The following is a 20,017-nucleotide window of genomic DNA, read 5'->3' on the forward strand; positions in this document are numbered from 1 at the left end:
TTCCTAAACTGTGGTGCCCAGAACTGGACACCCTACTCCAGTAGGGTCTTGGCCAGTGCCGAGTAGAGCAGGACAGTTACCTCCTGTGTCGAACATACAACAGTCCTGTGGATAACTCCAGAATCACACTGGCCTTTTTTGCAGCTGCATCACATTAACAACTCTGTTCAGTTTGTGGTCCATCATAACCACCAGATCCTTTTCAGCAGTTAGACAGTTATTTCCCCCATTTTGTAGTTGTGCATTTGATTTTTTTTCCTTCCTGAGTGAAGTACTTTGCACTTGTTGTTGTTGAATTTCATCTTGTTGAATTCAGACCCATTCTCCAAAGTCATTTTGAGTTTTAATCCCATCCTCCAAACTTCTTGCAACCCCTCCCAGCTTGGTGTCATCTGCAAATTTTATAAGCATACTCTCTACTCCATTATCCAAGACACTAATGAAAATATTGAATAGTACCAGATCCAGGCCTGAGCCCTCCTAGATGTGCCCTCCCAGTGTGACAGCAAATCATTAATACCTACTCTTTGAGTAGTCTCCCAACCTGTAATGCACCCACCTTATAGGAATTTCATCTAGACTGCATTTTCCTAGTTAACTTATGAGAACATCATTTGGAACTGTGTCAAAAGCCTTACTAAAATCAAGATACTGTATATCGTGTCTACTGCTTCCCCTCAATCCAGTAGGTCAGTCACCCCATCAAAGAAGGAAATTAAGTTGGTTTGGCATCAAAATAAGGAACCTGGACAAACACTGATGAAGTCCTGCCATTTTGGGTAGAGAGCTGAGAACTGGTATACTTCACGTATATTCCAGGCTGTAAAGCACTGGGGGGCACACCCACTTAGATAAATGGACACAGCTCAGAGCTATTGTTTCAGGCTGTATTCATCTCCATGGGGAATTCTCCTTCAGCTAAGAACATCACACTGAGATAAATGGGCCACTTCACATCTTTCAGAACTCCTGTGCTGCAGATGGATGTGTAGAGAAGCCCTTTCCCTCCACTGTCATTCTATACTTCCTCTTTACAGGACCATGCTTCCAAGTGTTCTAAAATGGCATGCTAACCCACATTTTCTTGAAATTTGCTTGGGTCTTTTAATAGTGTTAGATAGAATGTTGTGCATGAGTGAATGGATGGTAAAAAGAGGTGAGGAGCTTGTACATTTCAGCAGCTGTGGGGCTGGAGCAGTACAGGTATGGGTTAATGGGCATACTGGGGCATTGCTGGAAGAGTGCATAGTTAAGGTTGCATGGGCAACCTTACCTGTGCATATCCTGGTTTTCAGAAGGTTGAGTTTTCCTTAACACATTCTTATGCAAGGTGACTATATGCCACCAGGCAATTTCAACTCTGTTAATGTAGATTTTTTTGCCATTTGCCCTGCTAACCCTTACTGAAATGGACCCTCTGAATTACTAGTATTTCTTTCCTGTTTGTTCATGTTTTTGGAGCCCACTTCTTTAAAGTCTTACACTGGCATTGTTCCCAGCACATGACCTCCCATGGAATTCAGTGGGAGCTGTGTCAAAAGCTTTAGCACAAATGTTTATAACAAAGTTTGCATATCCCAGAGGTTGAGGAAGTCATCATTTATGGGGATGGTAAAGGAAAAAATGTTTGCCTGCGTTCTTAATTATTTTAAAGGCGTTGGCAGAAGCAAGAGTGCAGTTAAGCTGTGTACTGAATGGGAAGTTTGCAAATGATCAGCTCCAATTTGAACAGAGCATGTAATCACTAGAACACACATAAATATTACTGTATTTGGAGAAAAACTACCTTATACATTAGATGCATTATTGCAAGTCATTGCCTGATAAAAGTAACAACAATGGCTATGGGTGAAGCAGCTTGGGATGGCGATGAAGTATCATGTCAGGCTCTGTCATGCTGGCTCAAAATAAGAGAGTTAAAAGTTATGATCTGAAAACTGTCATTCAGTTACCAGTTGTTGCGGCCTACATTATGTGTTAAAAGTCATCTTAAATTTTTATGACTGGGACAAGTTAAATTTAAATCCTGTTACTATTGTATATTAAGATATTTAAACTGCAAGAAAATATTAGCATAAAATTAATTTCCTTTGCTCAGTGGAGAATCTAGGTGTATTTTAAAACTAGAGGTGCAAAGCAAAACCAGAGTCTAAAAGCTATGCAAAATTTCATATTCATAACTAATACAGCAACACAACTGTAAAAATATGTTTTTCATTCAAAATGAGGGGCATGTATTTCTAGCAAAAAATAGCAAGGAGACCTCATTATGTAACAAAGCGTGTGCAAAATAATTCCACAGCATTATGAAGGGTAAGAGAGTCTCTCTAATATTAATACCTTCCAGAAGAACCTGATCTTAATGACGTTTTCCTGGCTATGTCTCACCCCAGGGTAATTTTTGTTTCTGAGAAGTTTGATTAAAAAAATAAGAGACTTGAAAATAATGGTGCTTTGAAAACTTACCTGATATCTATTTTTTTTAAAATGTCTAATTTTTACTCAAACATCAAGTAGTTGTCCTACACACCCTGAATTTCTAGTTATTTTTGTAGGAAGTAATGGCATAGTACATGTTAGTGTTAAAGTATATTGGAAATGAATTACTTGAATAGGATGCCTTCTTGTCAACTGTTTGAAATTGGCCACCTTGATTGCATTGGCCTCATTAGCACTACAAAAGTGATTTTTCCCCCTCCCTTCATATTCACCCCTTCTTGTTAACTGTTGAGAATAGGCCACTTCCATCTTAATTGAACTGACTCGTTAGCACTGACCCCCCACTTGGTAAGGCAACTCCCATCTTTTCATGTGCTGTGTATTTATACCTGCCTACTGTATTTTCCATTCCATGCATTTGATTAAGTGGGTTTTAGCCCACAAAAGCTTATGCCCAAATACATTTGTTAGTCTCTAAGGTGCCACAAGGACTCCTCACTGAATAGCAAACTGGATTTTAATCTCCTAATTTGTTTTGATGTTTGCATATTTCACATGGCAATGTTTTATTGGGCACTATAAACAAAATGGGAGGATAGTGAATGATAAACTTAAGAACTGGCTGGCTCCATTAACTGTTCAATTTCAAACATTCAAATATTTGGATTTCTTAAGATGTAGAATTTTTGCAAAGAATGTGTAATACTTTGGAGTATTGGCTAGACTCCACTGAAAAAAACATTTGCAACTTCAACTTTTTACAGTTTTTTATCTAAATATAGAAAGCTTTACTATAAAGAACTGATTTTATTTTCTGTGGTTCTTGCACAGTTTAACAAAGTGACCTTTCTTCCTGATCCTCACTTTGGAACTTTAAATCAGAACAAAATGAACAGGAAACAAAGAATAAGGAAAAACCACAGATTGACATGCATAAACATATAGAGAGGGGCTCAACCAACCCCAAAAGTATAATCTCTCATTCTGAGAAAAATAGACGTTTGCTAATGCAAAACTAAATTAATCATAATCTGATGTACATAATCACGTGGTATCCTGGCTCCACTGAAGATAGTCATCCAATTCCCATTGATTCCAGTGAGTCCAGGACTTCAGCCATGGATTTTTTGTTGTTGTTGTTTGCTTTTTGAAAGAATGGAACTAAAGAACCTCCTTTTAAAACAAAACAAAAACCCCTTATCATTGCCAAAATGTAGTAGGTCAAAGGGCTATGAAAAAAAATATCAAAATTGCTACCTACAGTCAACACTGGCCTATATCAGCAGCTAAGTGTTGATTATGTCCCCAACACACCAATTTGCACTTTGACCTCAGCATATTAAATTAAAAAATTTTAAGGCACGTCAACTCCTCTTGTAGTGGAGGATTAAGATATGCATGAATTTACAAGACTAAATGTATTACACACACACAGATTATCTGTATCCCTATATGTAAGAAATTTTACAAATAAAGCAAACGCATATTATTTTATTATATAGCCAGGCTTTACTTTAGTTATTCAGCAAAATAATCTACTTGGTCAAACATTCTAGCATTATTTGAAATACTTTAAGGATTTATGTCCAAACTGTATTCTCCTATGGGAATAGCCATGAAAGAAGAGTTGGGGGCAAAGGGGGAGGAAAGATATGTGAGGAAACTCCATGAAACTAACCTTGTGGGAATTTTCCTAAAAACTTCCAAGCCCTTCTTAGTGTAAGTCTATAAAAGATCCTGGGGTCCACACAAAAGGGAACTTCCAGTCTCAGAGAGGGTTGTTCCCTCTGCACTGTTCCGCTTCCCTGTAGGAGTTATGCCATTGACCATGCACCTGGTGCCTGTCTAAACACTACTGTACTGGTACAAATATTACTAAGTTAAGATTATGTCAAGTGTTAATAATGTAAATATATCTGAGTTATCTACACCTTTAGAGGGGAATGTCTACAGAAAGCTCCTACTACTACAACCCATTTTTCCTGAAAACCTAATGAACCTGAAACCACACACATGACTTCTGTAGGGGGAGGAGGTTGCAAACAGTGCCACAGAGCCTCCAGTAAGGTTCTACATAATCAAACTATGCATTCAGCTTTGAAAGCTTTTTTTTTTTTTTAAAGAGAAAGGACAAAACAACTAAGCCACAAATACAATTAGTAGTTTAAAATTATTCAGAATATAAACACCTTTTCCTTCTCAAAGTGGCATTAGGTTCCTGTAGAACTATAAATCAATATATACTGAGTTTGCATGATTTGAAAGGCTCTGGTATAAATGGGAGATTCATGCTTGCTCTGAATCACATTTTAGGGCCCAGTCTTGAAATTGGCTCAGTATGGGCTCCACCATGGCTCTGATTGCAGAATCAGTGCTCTACCTGTTTTTTTCAGATTGGCTAATTATGCAGCCACTTAACTAATTATTTTAAGTATATGTACCTAGAATATTAATCTTAATCAGCACATTCTGTTCTTGCTTATTCTTTTCACACATGCACCACAGTAAGAAACAATGCTGAAATCTTAGTTCCTGAACTATAATTAAACCAGGTGGCATTCACTGAAATTCTGAATTTTTCTGCTTCTGGTGGTGCAATTTAGAGACTAAAATAAATAAAAATATTTTATTCTTTTGAAGATTATCAGCAATGTGGTGAGTTTTTACAGTCAGTGTAGACTAGTGTCTTAAATACATGGAAATCTGTCAACCTGGTGACTATTAAGTCCCTCACTTCTTTAAACACAAAGATTCAAGAAAGCATCCCTAATCCTCAAATGGTTTCCTGCACTGGGAGAAAATAGATAATGCAAATATCCCAGTGTACCCTTTCCATCTCATAATAGAGGAGGACTATCCACTCCTCTCTGACAATCTTGCAAAAAGTTAGAGAAAAGTCCTGAAGCAGCACCATCCAACAGATTTTAACAGCCTACAGTGTCAAACAGTGTTTTCAGATCAGAGATATAAAGTGCTCATGTGAAGATTCTAGAGAATTGAACTCCCATTAAAGTTAATGGGGTTTCATGAATGTGCAACTCCTGCTTTAACCTGGTGTGAGCAGAATCGTAATTTTTTTGGATCTTGTATGTGATTAGCATTCACAGAAATTCAAATATATACATTTTTTTCCTCAATGAGCAGTAAATGCTGAACTTTGAATACAAGTATGATTCTCCTTCTCTGAAGGGGGAAGAAGGAATGAATTCAGTCTTAAATTCTTAAACATTTTTTAAGAAAAGCTAACCACATTCAGTCTTTTTTCCTTTAATTTCCATAGTAAGGATGTTGCTGGGGTGAAGATAATGGGAGCATACTCAAGTATTTCTTATACTTAAATCACAAACAGCTGATTACACTTCACATTTATGATGTGCTTTGATGTATGTCATAAAACTAATCTCTCTGGTGTAAAGTTCAAAACCAACTAAGGTGTGTAAAATCTCTATATATTAACCTACCTTTGGAAAAAAAAAACTCATTGACCACACTATCAGCTAATCCTGTGATACAGACTGGGCACTGCTGTATGTTGCATTTCATTGTACATAGTTCTGGTGTTGGTGGTTTGATTCTTTTGCTGAGGCATTGTTTAAAGCTCAGTGAACAATGTTCAGCTGTTCTGAATATCGTGTTTTCTGTCATTACAGTGCTGCCTCTACCGTTAGAAAATAATTCATATAGCTTGCATGCCTTCCATTCCACATTATATCATATTAATTCAGAATATTAAAGCTAGTAATTCATGGATATTACCAAGGATTGCTTCCTAAATTTCCATTAAAATAAATCATGCATATTGCCCAAAGACAGGCTCCAGCGGAGTACCAAGTCAATGGGACACTGGCTTTTGCCCACTGTGGAGGTAAGCTCTCAAAGCTTCCATCACCTGCACAGCACTTGCGGTGGTATTAGTAACCAACCTATTTTCAGGCTGATAGTGTGCCTGCTGAACTTCTCATTCTCCACCTTGTCAGAAGAATTGCACAGAATACACAATGCACAGCATCCAGCAATAGCTGGATATTGGGATATTTTTTCTTTGCTGAGATCAAGCCATGCCAGGAGGCATCTCCAATCCCCCAGATGCACACTCCACAGTCATTCTGCTCTGGCAGTAGTTAATCATCCCTCACTTATGTCCAGATGCCTGGTATATGGCTTCATAAGCCAGGGAAGTAAATGGTTGGCAGGGTCACCAAGAATAACAAATGGCATAGAAACGCCATTAATGTCAATTGGTTGGTCTGGGAGAAGGTTCCAGCTTTCGTCTTGTCAAAAGTCCTCTATTTCTAAAAATCCAAGTGTCATGGACGACTTCTGACCACCCAAAAATGATGTCTGTCCATTGCCCACAGTGGTCTACCACGGCCTGCGTAATCATAGAAAAGCGGCCCTTTTGATTATGCACTCAAGCTATTCAGGGGTGTGTAGTATGGAGATGTGTCCCACCTAAGCCCCAGCACCATGTGAGAAGCCCATGCCTTTGAATCTATTTCCTGAACCCTGACCAGCCATATTGCTCTGTACAGTAGGATACACTTTATGGCTTGAGATGGGGTATCCACCCACACAAGGCCTGAAGGGGTTAAGGTGGCTAGCTGGGCCAATTACTCTCCAGGTTGCACCTGGAGGAGTAGCCAGGGAGCAGTGAAGTTACTATACATGAGGCTCAGCTGAAGAGGATGGGGTCTGTATAAATGCTCAGGAGCTGGGAACACAGAGGGACTGCAGGAAGGTAGTCTGCAGTCACTCCTTAGGAGAAGGGAGGTGTGTTTGGGGGTTACAGAGTGAGGTAGCCTACAGTTACTCCCTGGGAGGAGGGAGTTTGGGCTTGTAAACCCTGAGAAGGGGGGAGACCCAGAAAGGTAGGAAAGCTCAGGGGCAAAACAGCAAGGTATGAGATAAGACAGACCTTGGCTTCTGACAAGAGGGCCCTGGAACCTGGAGTAGAAGGTGGGCCCAGATTCCTCTATCAACCACTGGGGAGGCGGCATGGACCAGAAAGCAGACTGCCTGAGACAATTTTCCTTGAAAAGACTTTGATATCTCAGAAAGGGAGAACTATAGTGACCTCACTGGAGGACTGATTTGGAAACAAGAAGCCACAGCTCCTGGAGCGAGAGGGGCCACAGCATATGATAAGACAGATAGAGACACCGCCAGAGGCAGGCACAGCACCTGGAAAGAGCTAATCTCCAGAGTAACCTAGTGGTGAGTGGACCCCTGTGACATGGACTTACATGCCTTGATAATAACCTACACTGTTTTTAGTGGAGGGTTTTCCTTCTCTTTTTTCAATGCCAAACTGCTATCTGTCAGTGGTAGTCAATCTGGGGTTGCATGCTTTCATATGGCTATTGCCACGCTTTCTCCACTACCAGGACAGGAACACTAAAGACAGCTGTCCTGCAGGCCTGGATTGAGTTTGGTACACAACTTGAGGAAAATGCCCTTCCACATCTGGAATGCTGGGTCCATTGCTGGTCATCCTAGGCTTGCATCACAGTCTGGTTCCACTACTTGGTGCTCATAGGAGTAGCTGAAACAAACTGTTCTACCATGTGCAGTTGTTCTGTACCAGTGAGTCTGATGCATTCAATGTCCACTCATTCTCAGCTGACTGAGCACTGCAGTTTCGCAAATACAACTGAACTGTATGCCTTGTACTTAAATATGGAGAAAAGTGATGTATTGCATCCATGTTTCCGGCATAGTTCAAAAACATATCACTAGAGCAGTAGATTATGGGAGGAACAGAGGGAGTTGTGGGACTTTGACCCCAAATTCCCACAGCTCCCTAAGAGTGGCCACCTGTGCTGGAGCACAATGTGAATCCACTCTACTGAAATAGCTTTGTCAGTGACACTATGCTAATAGGACTTTTGCTTGTACTACTTTCTAGTATAGCCAAGGTCTAAAAAGTACTCTGCAATGCTATATTGTGTTTATAATACTCAAATATTCAGGGACATAATCCACTATTATTTCCCTTCCAATATCTGTCTTCAAGGGAATGAGGAAATGTTTCCCAAGTATGCCATGCCTTTGGAGTAGGCCTACAACCAAGCACTTTGAAGCCAGTCTTTCTAATAACATTTTGTGCAGAACAGGACACTTATTAAATTGAACATAACAATTACCTTGTCTCCAAACAAAACAAACTTCCACAATGTCCTGACTATTACATGGAGCTGGTTCTCAGCTAATCCTAAGTGATATATAAAGGTCAAATAATTCTCATCATCCCTGTGAAGTATTTACATATGATTTTGATTTTTAAATGGGAAGTGGAGCCAGAAAGACTGACTTGCCCAGGGAAGAGAGTAAAGGCCATCTCAGTATGTTCAGACTCAGGAGCAAGGAACAAGAGTTCTGTATGCTGGTAGGCCAGAGAAATTTTTGTACTGACATTCAAATAAAAAAAAAAATAGTATCTCACCTCACATAACTTGGAGCCAGGAACAGGTGGCAGGATAGTAAATGTGATCCTTTGTTTAAAGGAGGCGGTGATATAAAAGTAATACCTTCTCATGTACAAGCTGCTTTGAACAAACTTCATGAACATATTAGAAACAGCCCAAATCAACTTCCCCTAAACATGAGGTATAATTGCCGCCTTTCTTCCAAACATTTTTGCCTTCCAAAATATTTATTGTAGATACTGCAGGGTGAAAATTTTATTCTGTAATATTTTTATTTACTTTTCTTAGAGCAACTCACCATTGTGAAAGTAAAAAATCTTGCATCCACTTGGAAAATGCAGTGCTGGAGAACAACTGACATTGATCCCATGTTAGCATGGGTAGCAATGCCCTGTCATGGAAAAATCCTCAGATCTCTCTCCGTAAAAAAAATCTTGACGTTTTCATTTCCCATTAAATCCACATTTCTATAAATCACTGGACAAACTGCACCCCAGAGATCAGAGTTTGGTTGTGTATTTGAACATTCATTCAACAGAAATGACTGAGTATGCATAAGACTCAGAAGAAAAATGATGCATGTGCAAATCAACAAAATATCAATGATTGTAGAAGAGCAAAGTCAAATATGGTACACAGCTGATCATGTGTAACATTACTGTAGTACAAATTGTAAATAGTAGAGATTACAAGCCAAGATCAGGGCACCATTGTTCTAGGTATAGACCTATCCAAAGAGCCAGTCCCTCGCCGAAGAGCTTAACAGATAAAAGGTGACTAAAAGTAGTATTCCCATTTTACAGATGGGGAACTAAAAGACAAAGATTAAATATTTTAAAGACTCAAGAGCCTGTAACTGAATGCAGCTCTTCTGAGTCATAGGCCAGACTATCCTTCCTTCATTGAATTCCACCTCCCTCAATGGAAAGGTCCTTTCCTGTGATGTATTAAGGACTGTTTTGGAATTGCAAGCTACCACTTTAAGAGTGTTTGGGAGGGGGAGGATTTTCCTAGCCCTGCTTGTAGGCAAGGGGGCTTTATAGTAAAGTGTGCAATCGAGCAAGACTAGCAGCAGTCAGTCTGAAGAACCAGTGTAGAACAAGGTGGGATGAGCTGTACCTCTCTGCCTTAGGGAGCAGCCTGCTCTCTCGCTCGCGGTTGCTGTGTGCTGTTCTGGATTCTAAGACTAGAAGTAACATTATATTGCAACCTTCCTGCAAGAGTATTTGATACTTTCATCTAACTTCTATCTGCATGCTATGAACACAATGCTGGAGTTACTTACCTTTCTTCCCCTGTGACTAGAGAGGCCAGGCCCCTGGTCAGGCAGATCTACGGGCTGTGGAAAGTTGTGGTGGAGGGTGACTAGCTTGGTAACATTGTTTTCCTCCCTGGTATTCCAAGGAATCCCATCTTTTGAAGCTTCACAGGGTTGGAACTCCATGGGTTGTTTGTTGGGGAGAAGACAAGAGAGACAGAGGAATTCCAGTGCACAACCTTCCCCCTTCATTGGGGATGGATATTTAACAGGATAGCCACACCTACATTAATCTTGCTCTGCCAAATACATACACGGGGAAATGGTTTAAATGTTTTATAGAATAAACTGGTTTTGATGGGTTTTTTACATCTAGATTCTTAAATATTTATTTCTGCTTTCAGTTTGATCTGATTTTTTTTTAAACTCTCACTAATAATTCTGAGGTCAAGATTCCTGGGCAGAGATGGGTTCATTAAAAACAGTACTCATCATGTAGCCTGTCATCTTGTTCAAAATCGTACTATAGTGGAATCACTCTTTCCTCAATCAAGTTCATTAACAGGAATCTACAGAACCATTCACGGCAAGAACTTCTCTGTAGCAGAGTTACTGTAATCATGGGCTCAGCGTGTAGTATTCTGATTCATAGAAAAACGTAAAGGTACATATTAACTCTAGTGCAAACATTAATTATAGAGAAGGGTGTTCAAGTTCAAGTTACAAATGTTTCTGGGGCACCTATAAATAGCTTTTGTGAAAGCCTTACAGCTTTCAGCTCCAACTTGTCTCGTCACAGCTCATTTTGTTAAACAATGATACAAAGAGAAGAATATTGGCAGTGACAATAGTTTAACAGTTTTGCAAATTCTGACTGAGGCAATACCAGCAGATTGACATTAGAACTCATTCTAAAACTGGGACTGCAAGAGTAACTATTCTGATCTTCAAAAAGATTTCTAGGTATACACTTCAAATAATTACATAAAATTTTAATGCACCATACATAACTTTCTGAACTTTAATATTCACCTCTAAGATATAAAGCAGGCCTCTGTACCTTTCCTCTTAAATTTGTTACTTACACTCTGCTGTTGAATAAAATCTAACTTTTTCAACAGCATGTCATTACACTTCATATCTATCTAATCATTCTATATTTACTAATAAGTAAAAATACAGACCTCTTAATTAAAAGGTCTGTACACCCTATATTCCACATATAAACAGAAAAGGGCATAACATCTTGATTTTTTTGTATGTCAGAAAATAACATACATGGAGTACTTGTGGCACCTTGGAGACTAACAAATTTATTTGGGCATAATCTTTCATGGGCTATTTTCCACTGCATGCATCCAATGAAGTGGGTTTTAGCCCACAAAAGCTTATGCCCAAATAAATTTGTTCGTCTCTAAGGTGCCACAAGTACTCCTTGTTCTTTTTGCTGATAACACAGCTACCACTCTGATACATGGAGTCCTGATTCTCTCCCACTAGTTTGACACTGATGTAACTCCACTGACTACAACTGTTACTCCTCATTTACCAAACTCCACTGAAGTGAAAGGAATTCGCTCCCTTGACTTCAATGCACTTTGGTTCAAGCGTTGAGTAAGGTGAGGTCCTATGGGTAAGAGGAAAAAGAAGTGAAAACTATCTTAAGTTGTGCAGTTTAAATAGCACTCATGTCAATTAGTTCGAGATGAATTTGTAAGATGAGCATCAAATTAGGTGTGGTTTAAATGAGCAGGAAGATCCAAATAAAAGACGACATTTATCTATCTGCAGTAAAAACTACATGTACAGCTCTGAGGACACCACATGCAAGACTGCAATGGTTAAGTGCAATCACTCTTGATGTAATAGATCTTTTGTTTTAGTACGGGGAAAAGGTAGTGCAAGGCAGCACATGTGAAATGGCATGTATAAAATACTACAGAACTCCCTATAGAAGCATAATGAAAGAGGTTACAAGACTTAAGAAGAACCTGTATGGTGAATGTAGGGAGACCTCCGCCTCAGACATCTGGCAGAAAAACAGATTATGAAAGAACCCAATGTGGGTGGAAAGGCTCCATCAATATAAGTTGCACCAATATAAATTGTATAAATCCGTGATGGTGCTTCAATGTCTCATGCAGCATTTTACTGTTTGGAGGTTGAGCAAATCAGTGGTACTGCTGTGGGTACACCGCCTCTCCTTGCAGGGATGGAAATAGACACACAGAGAGGGCCTGGATTCATACTGACAACCGCATCTTTTTTTAGATGTTTTGGTTTGGGATGTAAGTGATTCAATATTCAGATTAAAATGAGTAAATATTGGGACACATTGTCTGAAACCTATTCTGCTGATGAGTAAACCTGTCCTTGGTGTATGTGATTGCTGTTCTGTCTGATCTATCTGTCATGGTCAATATTACAACTCCCATTTCTGGTGGGGTGATACATAATGCAAGTCTGTCTTTAACCTTCCAGACTCAAGATGTTCCTACCTTCTGACTTCTTTCTAAGAGAGACCAAGTAGCAAATGAGTCTCTTTATGTGGCAGTGTTTGTATAACATGTTGACAAAGTGAAAGTGTTCCCCTTTAGTGATGGTTCAGAGTGGATAAGAGCTTACTACTGCTGACAGCTAGTACAGTAAGTCCTTTTGCTCAAGTGGTGAAAGCGTGTATTTTTGTTGCTCAGTCTCAGGTTCTATCAGTGTTGACAGATCTGTGGTGGAGCTCATTTCAAAGCCTATATGCCAGACTTTGGATGATCAAAAGGGAGCACCATATTGAATGGAAAGGACGAAGATAAAGGTGTAAGGAGTGGGCTGTCAATCCAAAGATCCTCCTTCCTGCAAGAGAACATAGAAGGCAGCAGTGGCAGGAGGATCAGGGGAAGGACCCATCCATGACGATTCCCTTGCTCTGAGGGAGCACTGGAGATTTAGGAGCTGATGGGGATAGGGGGAAGAGTGAGGTCTGACCTTGAAAGCTAAGGTTCAAGTTGCTCTTTCCTTCTCCACTGGCAGCTCAGGAGGGCAGTAGTAGCTGGAGTGGAAGCTAGGTGGATGTGTAAACCCCACACCTCCTGGGTGTGGTGCTCTCTACCATCTAATGGCACTGAGACCACTTAGAGGTTAATGAGTATGCTCTACAACCCTAGCTAACAGCCACCTGGCTTTTAGCTCATGCAGTAGATGCTCATGGACTGAGGTCCCAGGTTCTATCCCACCGGACAACAACTGGGGTCTGTCAATATTATAGGTGCACATGAAGGCTGAATGACAGTCAGTAAGCTGGCTGAGTGAGTCACCATAGAGAGAAAGGAAGACTCAGAGCGAGGGTAGGACAGGAGTAGAGAGAAACAAAGGATGGCAGCCTAGCTCTGAGAAAAGAGAGTTGGAGAAAAAAAAAGATAGGAATGAGGAGAGGGGGGAAATAGTTAAAAATGAGAAGGGAAAGGAGGAAAAGCCACAATTTCATCATATTCCTTGGCTCTCGAAGACTGCAATATATAAATGTTGTTTAAATACCTTAATTTTTTGTTTTTCCTATGGCACCAGTGAGTGCACAACTAGTGCTGCTGCATGCAGTCACTTGACTTTTTGCTCTATCCCATTCCCTGTCCTTTATACTCCATTTAGACCTTTATCCTGCAAACCGTTACCTGAGTGTAATATTTACATAAAGGAGTAGTGCCGTTGAACTCAGACTTTTCATGAGAATAAACATCTGCCAGATTGGGGTCTTTAATTGTAAATTACTCAGAGCAGGGACCTCTTTCTTCTTACCTGCCTACAAAGCACTTCATGTACCCTTGGTCAATATGAACCATAAGTGACACACTTAATTTATTTTACCAGGGTGAAAAGGCAGCAGGGATACTCAAATCATATACAAGCAATGAATCCAATGATAGTGGATCTATGCTGTGGATACATGTGGCCGGGGGGGGTGGGGAATGACGCAATGTGGACAGAGGACAGTTGTTAAAATGGAATTTGACACTGGGTCAGCCATCTGTTGTTTCTCTCAAAGGGTTTGAGACAAAATTGAACCAAGGTTAGAAACCACCCACAGCTGTTACTTAAAATATATAAAGGAGAAGAGACTACCAGTTGTTATGGTTACACTAGACTATCACAGGAATAAACATACTAGATTTCTGTGTGGTAAAATATCGGCAGCATTTATAAGATCCTGGCTGAAGGAAATACTGCTGGATTGGCAAAAATGTTAGTGACCACAAAGAAGCCTAGTCTAAAGTATTGCCCCTAAAACCATACTCCTGTAAGCCTGTTCTAGAGGAGATATGTGAAAGGTTTTTTTTTTCCCCAAGGACCAGCTTGGAACAGGTTTACATCTTTCATCCATCAGCATGGCTTTGATCTAAGTTTTGTAAAGGAAGACTTCTCATATGTCTGCAGAACACAGAGTGAACTGGCTTGGCTATTTTTGCATGGGTATGATCTCTGGAGCACAGTAGTGTACTGCTCCAGTATTACCCAGTTTGAAAGGAGGATTCCTTAGATGAGCAGAAACCTTAAGGTAAGTAGGCCAGTAGGTTGCAAGTAGGTTTCCAAGGGCTGGCTGACTATTTGAAATACTAGCAGTCACAACTTAAATTTAAATGCTCCAGGAGAATGATTCCACGTAGTTGATTATACTGTCCTATAACAAAAGAATGCTTTGATAGGATAGTCATCACTTGAGACTGTGACCATACAAGCAGTGTCCCAGTGGAGAATGGACCAAATCATTTAGCCACTTGCTGAGTCACACTGTTAATTTAATGGTGATCAAAATATTAGTAAGAGGAATATTTAAGATAGGTGGCTGCCAAGTTAGAGACTGAAAGTTTTTTGGACTCAAAGTAAAGCCAAATAAGTGACTTTCAAACCAGCACTAAAGTTACACTATCTGGAGCACTGAGCTGATACGTGCATATTGCAGAACAAAGCAGAAGCTGTAGATAGGGCATCAAATTCTACAGAAGATCTCAGTTTCATTTATTTGGATGTTTCCTGCATAACTGTGGCGCATTCCTACACAATCTGGCAATGCTGAGTAGAGCTGGCCAGAAAATGGAAATGCCTCTCCAAAAATTTTTTGCTTTTTGAAGGGGGTCAAAAGTGTGAATTTTTTCCACAGGAAAGGATTTTCAGAAGAATTCCATTGAAAGAACAAGAGCAGAATTTTTTGGCTGCTGGTGGTCCTCCTGGAAGGCTCTTGCCAATTCCCTGCAGGCAGAAAGTGAAATTGAAAAAGCCTTTCAGGCAGCCAGCAACCTCTTTATATTTTCCTGATGGAAAATCAGTTTTTCCTCCCAAAATTGAAATTTTTCCTTGGAAAATTTTAAATTTTGTGAAAAGGTCATTTTCCGTTGGGAACTTTCCCAACCAGCTCTAATTAGAAGCAGCATTGAGGACAAAGTTGTCACACAGCTTTTCAGCAAGCAAAGGTACGACTTGCAAAGAGTTTCTCTCTGGCCGTTTAGCACATACCTCATAAATCCATATATGGACCCATTATCTGAAAGCCTCACTCACGCTGAATAGTACCTTAATACACAACACTGACGCCAGTGGGGATACTTGCATAGCAAGGCACTATTCAATACGCCAAGGGTGTGAAAATCTGGACCAAATGACCAGTGAGTAGGAGAGACCCATAATTCTTTCAAAAGTTAAACCAAATTATGCCCCGATAGTTTAATGAAATAGCCACCAAGCTCTGCCGGTATGATGTAGAAGTTAGGGTAAGTATAACTTAATAATTATCCACATGTAAACCCCTATACAGCTTGTGCTATATGACTTTAACATGTATAAGTGACTCCCAGGATGTGTATGTAATGTGGTGTCCTAAAAGGTGAGTCACGCCTGTGCAGAAGGCCAACACATTGCATGAAGCCCACAAAAGAGGGGGTAAGTGGGATAGAAAGTGGTACACATACTTTGTAGCTGGCATTTTGCATAAGCGTGGCTTTCACCCAAAGTCCGCAATGAGCAGCAGACAGCATAACCAACCATTGATAAGAGAATACAGTATGATTCTTTTGGTATCAATATGACTAGTATCTAATGTTTGTAATGCACTTTGAGATCCTCAGGAGAAAGGTGTTATGAGAGGGCAAACTACCATTATTCTTACATGCACTGATTTGCTGAGCAGCTCTTGTACCAGGATTTTTCAAAAGCAGGAGGTGGACACATTTTTCATTCCACATTCCCCTATCTTTAGTAACAAATTCCTAAAACTGAAGTTATTAGCAGCCTGGGTAAACAGTTTGTTTTGGTATTGGTCTGAGCTGTCTGCTCACTTAGTTTAAATACTTTGCATGGTAGGGAACCCTAAACTCCAAACACATCCACAATATATATTTTGAAAAAGTGACAGATGCCTAAATTGTACTGTAAAGATTTCTTACGCGTGAAAAAAGAAATGTACTGCTGCTATGTCTTAATGTCATTTAAGCTCATGCAAACAATGCTGTAAAACTAAGGATTGGATTATCCGCTTGGAGGAAAGCCAGATAAAGTACATTCAGACTGGGGGTGAACTAGAAAGAGGGATCGAGAACTCCAGAGCATGTTCCCCATATTTCCACCATCCCACAGAAGCCTGGTTGGGAGTAGAGAAGTAAAAGCACTAGGGAATGACTGTTCATCACATTAGATGCCCCCCATTTGGCTTCTCCGTGTAAAATAATTCTGATGGCATCAGAATTTTATGTGGCAACTCCTCCCACTCAAGGGAGCATTCAGGGGCAGCTGCAAATTAGTGGGGACCACGTGGGAATGCTCCTCCTGAATTAGCTGTGTTGCCATGGGGAAGAGGTTCCCAAGCAACAGAGCAAAGGCCTTGGGCCTTTGTGCATTTGAACAACTGCAGGTGTAAGGCACCAAACTTCCAGCCCACCGTTGCAGAGCTTCTAGCAGAACATTCCTCCTTCAAAAGTTCTCTCTCTAGGGAGTGGGATAACGTTTTTCATCCTGTTCTTCCGATGACATGAGAGAGTGGGCCAAACTTAGAAAAAGTCATTACAAATACATAAGAAATCAGGATCCCTCCCAACATGGCAGTGGGGTTTCACGACTTCCTCCCTTTGAGTCCCGGCTCTCTAGTGTGGTGCTTTCAGTATCCTTGTCTCTGCTTTCACTAGTTTTAGCACCTTTAGACACATTCAGAGGTAAGAATAGGATTGCACTACTGTGTCCATGGATCTCCATGTTTATAGGAGTGTACCAGCCTTGCAGTGTCCTCTTGTTTATACCCATGAATATCAATGGAATGAAAGCAGAGGAGCAGATGTTACTTAATATGGGGAGAGGGATGGTGGGAGTCATTAATCTATATAAAACCAGTTGGTTTTCAATAACCTAAACAATATCAAACTTAAACAGCTCTGGTGATCTAAACAAAATGGGCAGATAGTCTAACTCCTAATAGGGAAATTAGCAACACTACAATGAAAAGAGAGATGGTCTTGTGGTTAAAGCACTAAACAAGGAGCTGCGATTTCTGATGGCAAATCCTGGCTCTGACACAGACTCCCTGTGTGACCATGGGCAAGTCACTTCACCTCTCCTCAGATATCTATAAAATCAGGATCCTAGTACTTCCTTCCTCCCACCCTTTATTTGCCCTGTCTATTTAGACTGGAATCTCTTTGAGACAAACACATGTACTTACACATGCACATAGTAAGACAGTGCCATGCTCAATGGGGCCCTCAATAGTCTACATATTATAAATCTCACCACTGCTGCTGGCACTTTTGTTGACTCTCTCTCTCAGCAGAGAAATGGTAAATGATCAGAATGAGCCACGGGGACAGTACTCCTCACTCTCATAGGTGATTTCTCTACAGATTATCTTTATGGGGGTCGATGTGGAGAAGTCTGCAATGCTGCTGCCTGTGCTAAACCTGTTCTATGGAATAATATGAGATCTTCAGTCTGCATGTCAGTCTGACACCTTTCCCATGCACCAGTTTTGCTTTTTTTTTTTTTATGGCGAGGGAAAATACTAAATTGAAAGATTTTTTTTTCTCTTTACCAGCACCATCCCTTAACTTACCTAGGGTAACCAGATGTCCCAATTTTATAAGGACAGTCCCAATTTTGGGGTCTTTTTCTTATATAGGCTCCTATTACCCCCCCACCGCCTGTCCTGATTTTTCACATTTGCTGTCTGGTCACCCTAAACTTACCACATACAAAGAACAGAGCAGTACAATACATAAAGGCCCCATGAAGAGTTGTACAGTGCTTAAATTGAAGGGCCTGATCTTGAGACATGTTTTGCTACAACTCCCACTACCATCCATGGAAACTGGACATGCAAAGTGCTCATCAGACTACAGGCCTAGGTAAAGGTGCACAAAGAACTGCAGCTGCTGTGTTTTTAAGTAATACACACTCACGTACTAACTGAGTTATAACAGCATTCACTTTACAAGCAAGTTTTCCACTCAATGCCTTGCGCTGCTGTGAATATTTACTATTTCCAGCACACACACTGAAGCAGGAAACAATTCACCAAGTATCGAGGTAATTAAAAAAAAATCAGTAGGAGGAAAAAAGAACAAAGTACACAGAGCCTATTTGCACCTCAGTAATCTATGGAATACATGTTCCTCTCTCTCCCTCTATGTAACATCACCTTGTGACAGGGAGATGTTTTGTTTAAGTCAAAAACTTTTGTTCTTATGAACGGTGATATATATATCTTAATGTGTAATATATTAATGTGTGTATATATATATACACACACACACATATGAATTGGGCACAACTAATGTCTCTCTTCCACCCCCACCCCAAGTGAAAGGGCAGCACTCCAAAAAAAAGCAAAGATCAGGTAAGCCCAGTGACTGGGGGGAGTTTTTTGCTGCTTGACTCTTTTCAGATTGTGTTTACCAGTTAAGAATAGTAACTTTGCTGGCAGAAAGTGTTTCTACCTGCTGTACACAAAAGGCACTAAAGACTCCCAACCTGTGTGAGCTCATGTGCTCTCTCTGCAAATGCACCTGTTCCAGACGTTGTTAATTCTCCAAACCATGCCCTGCGCCTCATTGCAGAGAGCAACTTCTGACGTTTTCTAAACGTTGCTCCTCTGATCTGTAACCTACAGACTGCACCCCCCGAGCCTTTGTACTGAACCCTGGGACAGCATTCCTGCGTCAACAGGTTGCATGGTAGCGGTGGCGGCGGCGGCGTCTCCCCCAGCTCACCAGACTGCCTCTGCCCTGCTGTTCTCCCTGAGCAGGTGAAGTTTCCCGAGCGCTCTACCTTACCTTGAGGGGGACGTTTCTTCGCTCTCTTTCGCATGACTCCCGGCCAGGGCATTGTTGCCGCTGGGGTGGTAGGCTGTTAAAACGACTCCCGGGGAAGCAGACAGCCAGTTCATGGTGCGAGTAGCAGCATAATTTGCCGAGATACTCAGGCAAAGAAGGGTAATGAAGTTCCTGCTAACGCCTCGCTTGGCAACTCAGCTCATTAGCATCCCCCAGCTCCTCCTCTGAAGATCAGCGTTTGCAAAACAGAGGAGGAAGGAGGGGAGGAGTTATTCATGTGAAATGCTTCCTGTCTCTCCAATTAGACTCTATGATTCATGAGTATTGTTAAACGAGGAAATTTCTTGCTCCTTTTCAGAGTTTTACTATTATCTTATTTAATTACTTAAACATCTAAATAGGGTACATTCAACCAGTCAGAACAAGTGTAGAAAGAAACTTATTCACTAGATAATACGAGGTCCCAAGAAAAGATAGTTTTGTTTTCCAGTTCCTGTTTCCAGATGATGAGGTTTTGTTGCTTTTTTCTGGTCACTGCAACATGAGTTGCCACTTTCCTTAACCCCTTGCTGACAGATTCAGAACACATACAGCAAAGG

The 20,017-nt window shown here is 40.6% G+C and overlaps 1 protein-coding gene across 3 annotated transcripts in view; it reads right to left on the reverse strand.

Moving 5' to 3' along the window:
• ARHGAP18 (Rho GTPase activating protein 18) overlaps positions 1-19,649 on the reverse strand; it is a 94,423-nt gene extending 74,774 nt beyond the window's left edge. The window contains exons 1-2 of one of the 3 annotated variants that reach the window (XM_045011277.1): positions 19,419-19,536; positions 12,903-12,969 (exon numbers count right to left, since the gene is read on the reverse strand). In XM_045011277.1, coding sequence (XP_044867212.1) covers positions 12,903-12,969; positions 19,419-19,470 — 119 coding nt within the window. In that variant the 5' untranslated portion in view covers positions 19,471-19,536. Of the gene's footprint in view, positions 1-12,902; positions 12,970-19,116; positions 19,146-19,418 lie in introns of those variants that run through there. The other 2 variants (XM_045011278.1, XM_045011279.1) reach the window with 2 other exon arrangements.
• Between the last annotated feature and the right edge of the window lie 368 nt (positions 19,650-20,017).

The sequence above is a fragment of the Mauremys mutica genome, chromosome 3, assembly GCF_020497125.1.
Source record: "Mauremys mutica isolate MM-2020 ecotype Southern chromosome 3, ASM2049712v1, whole genome shotgun sequence".
Lineage (NCBI taxonomy): Eukaryota > Metazoa > Chordata > Testudines > Geoemydidae > Mauremys > Mauremys mutica.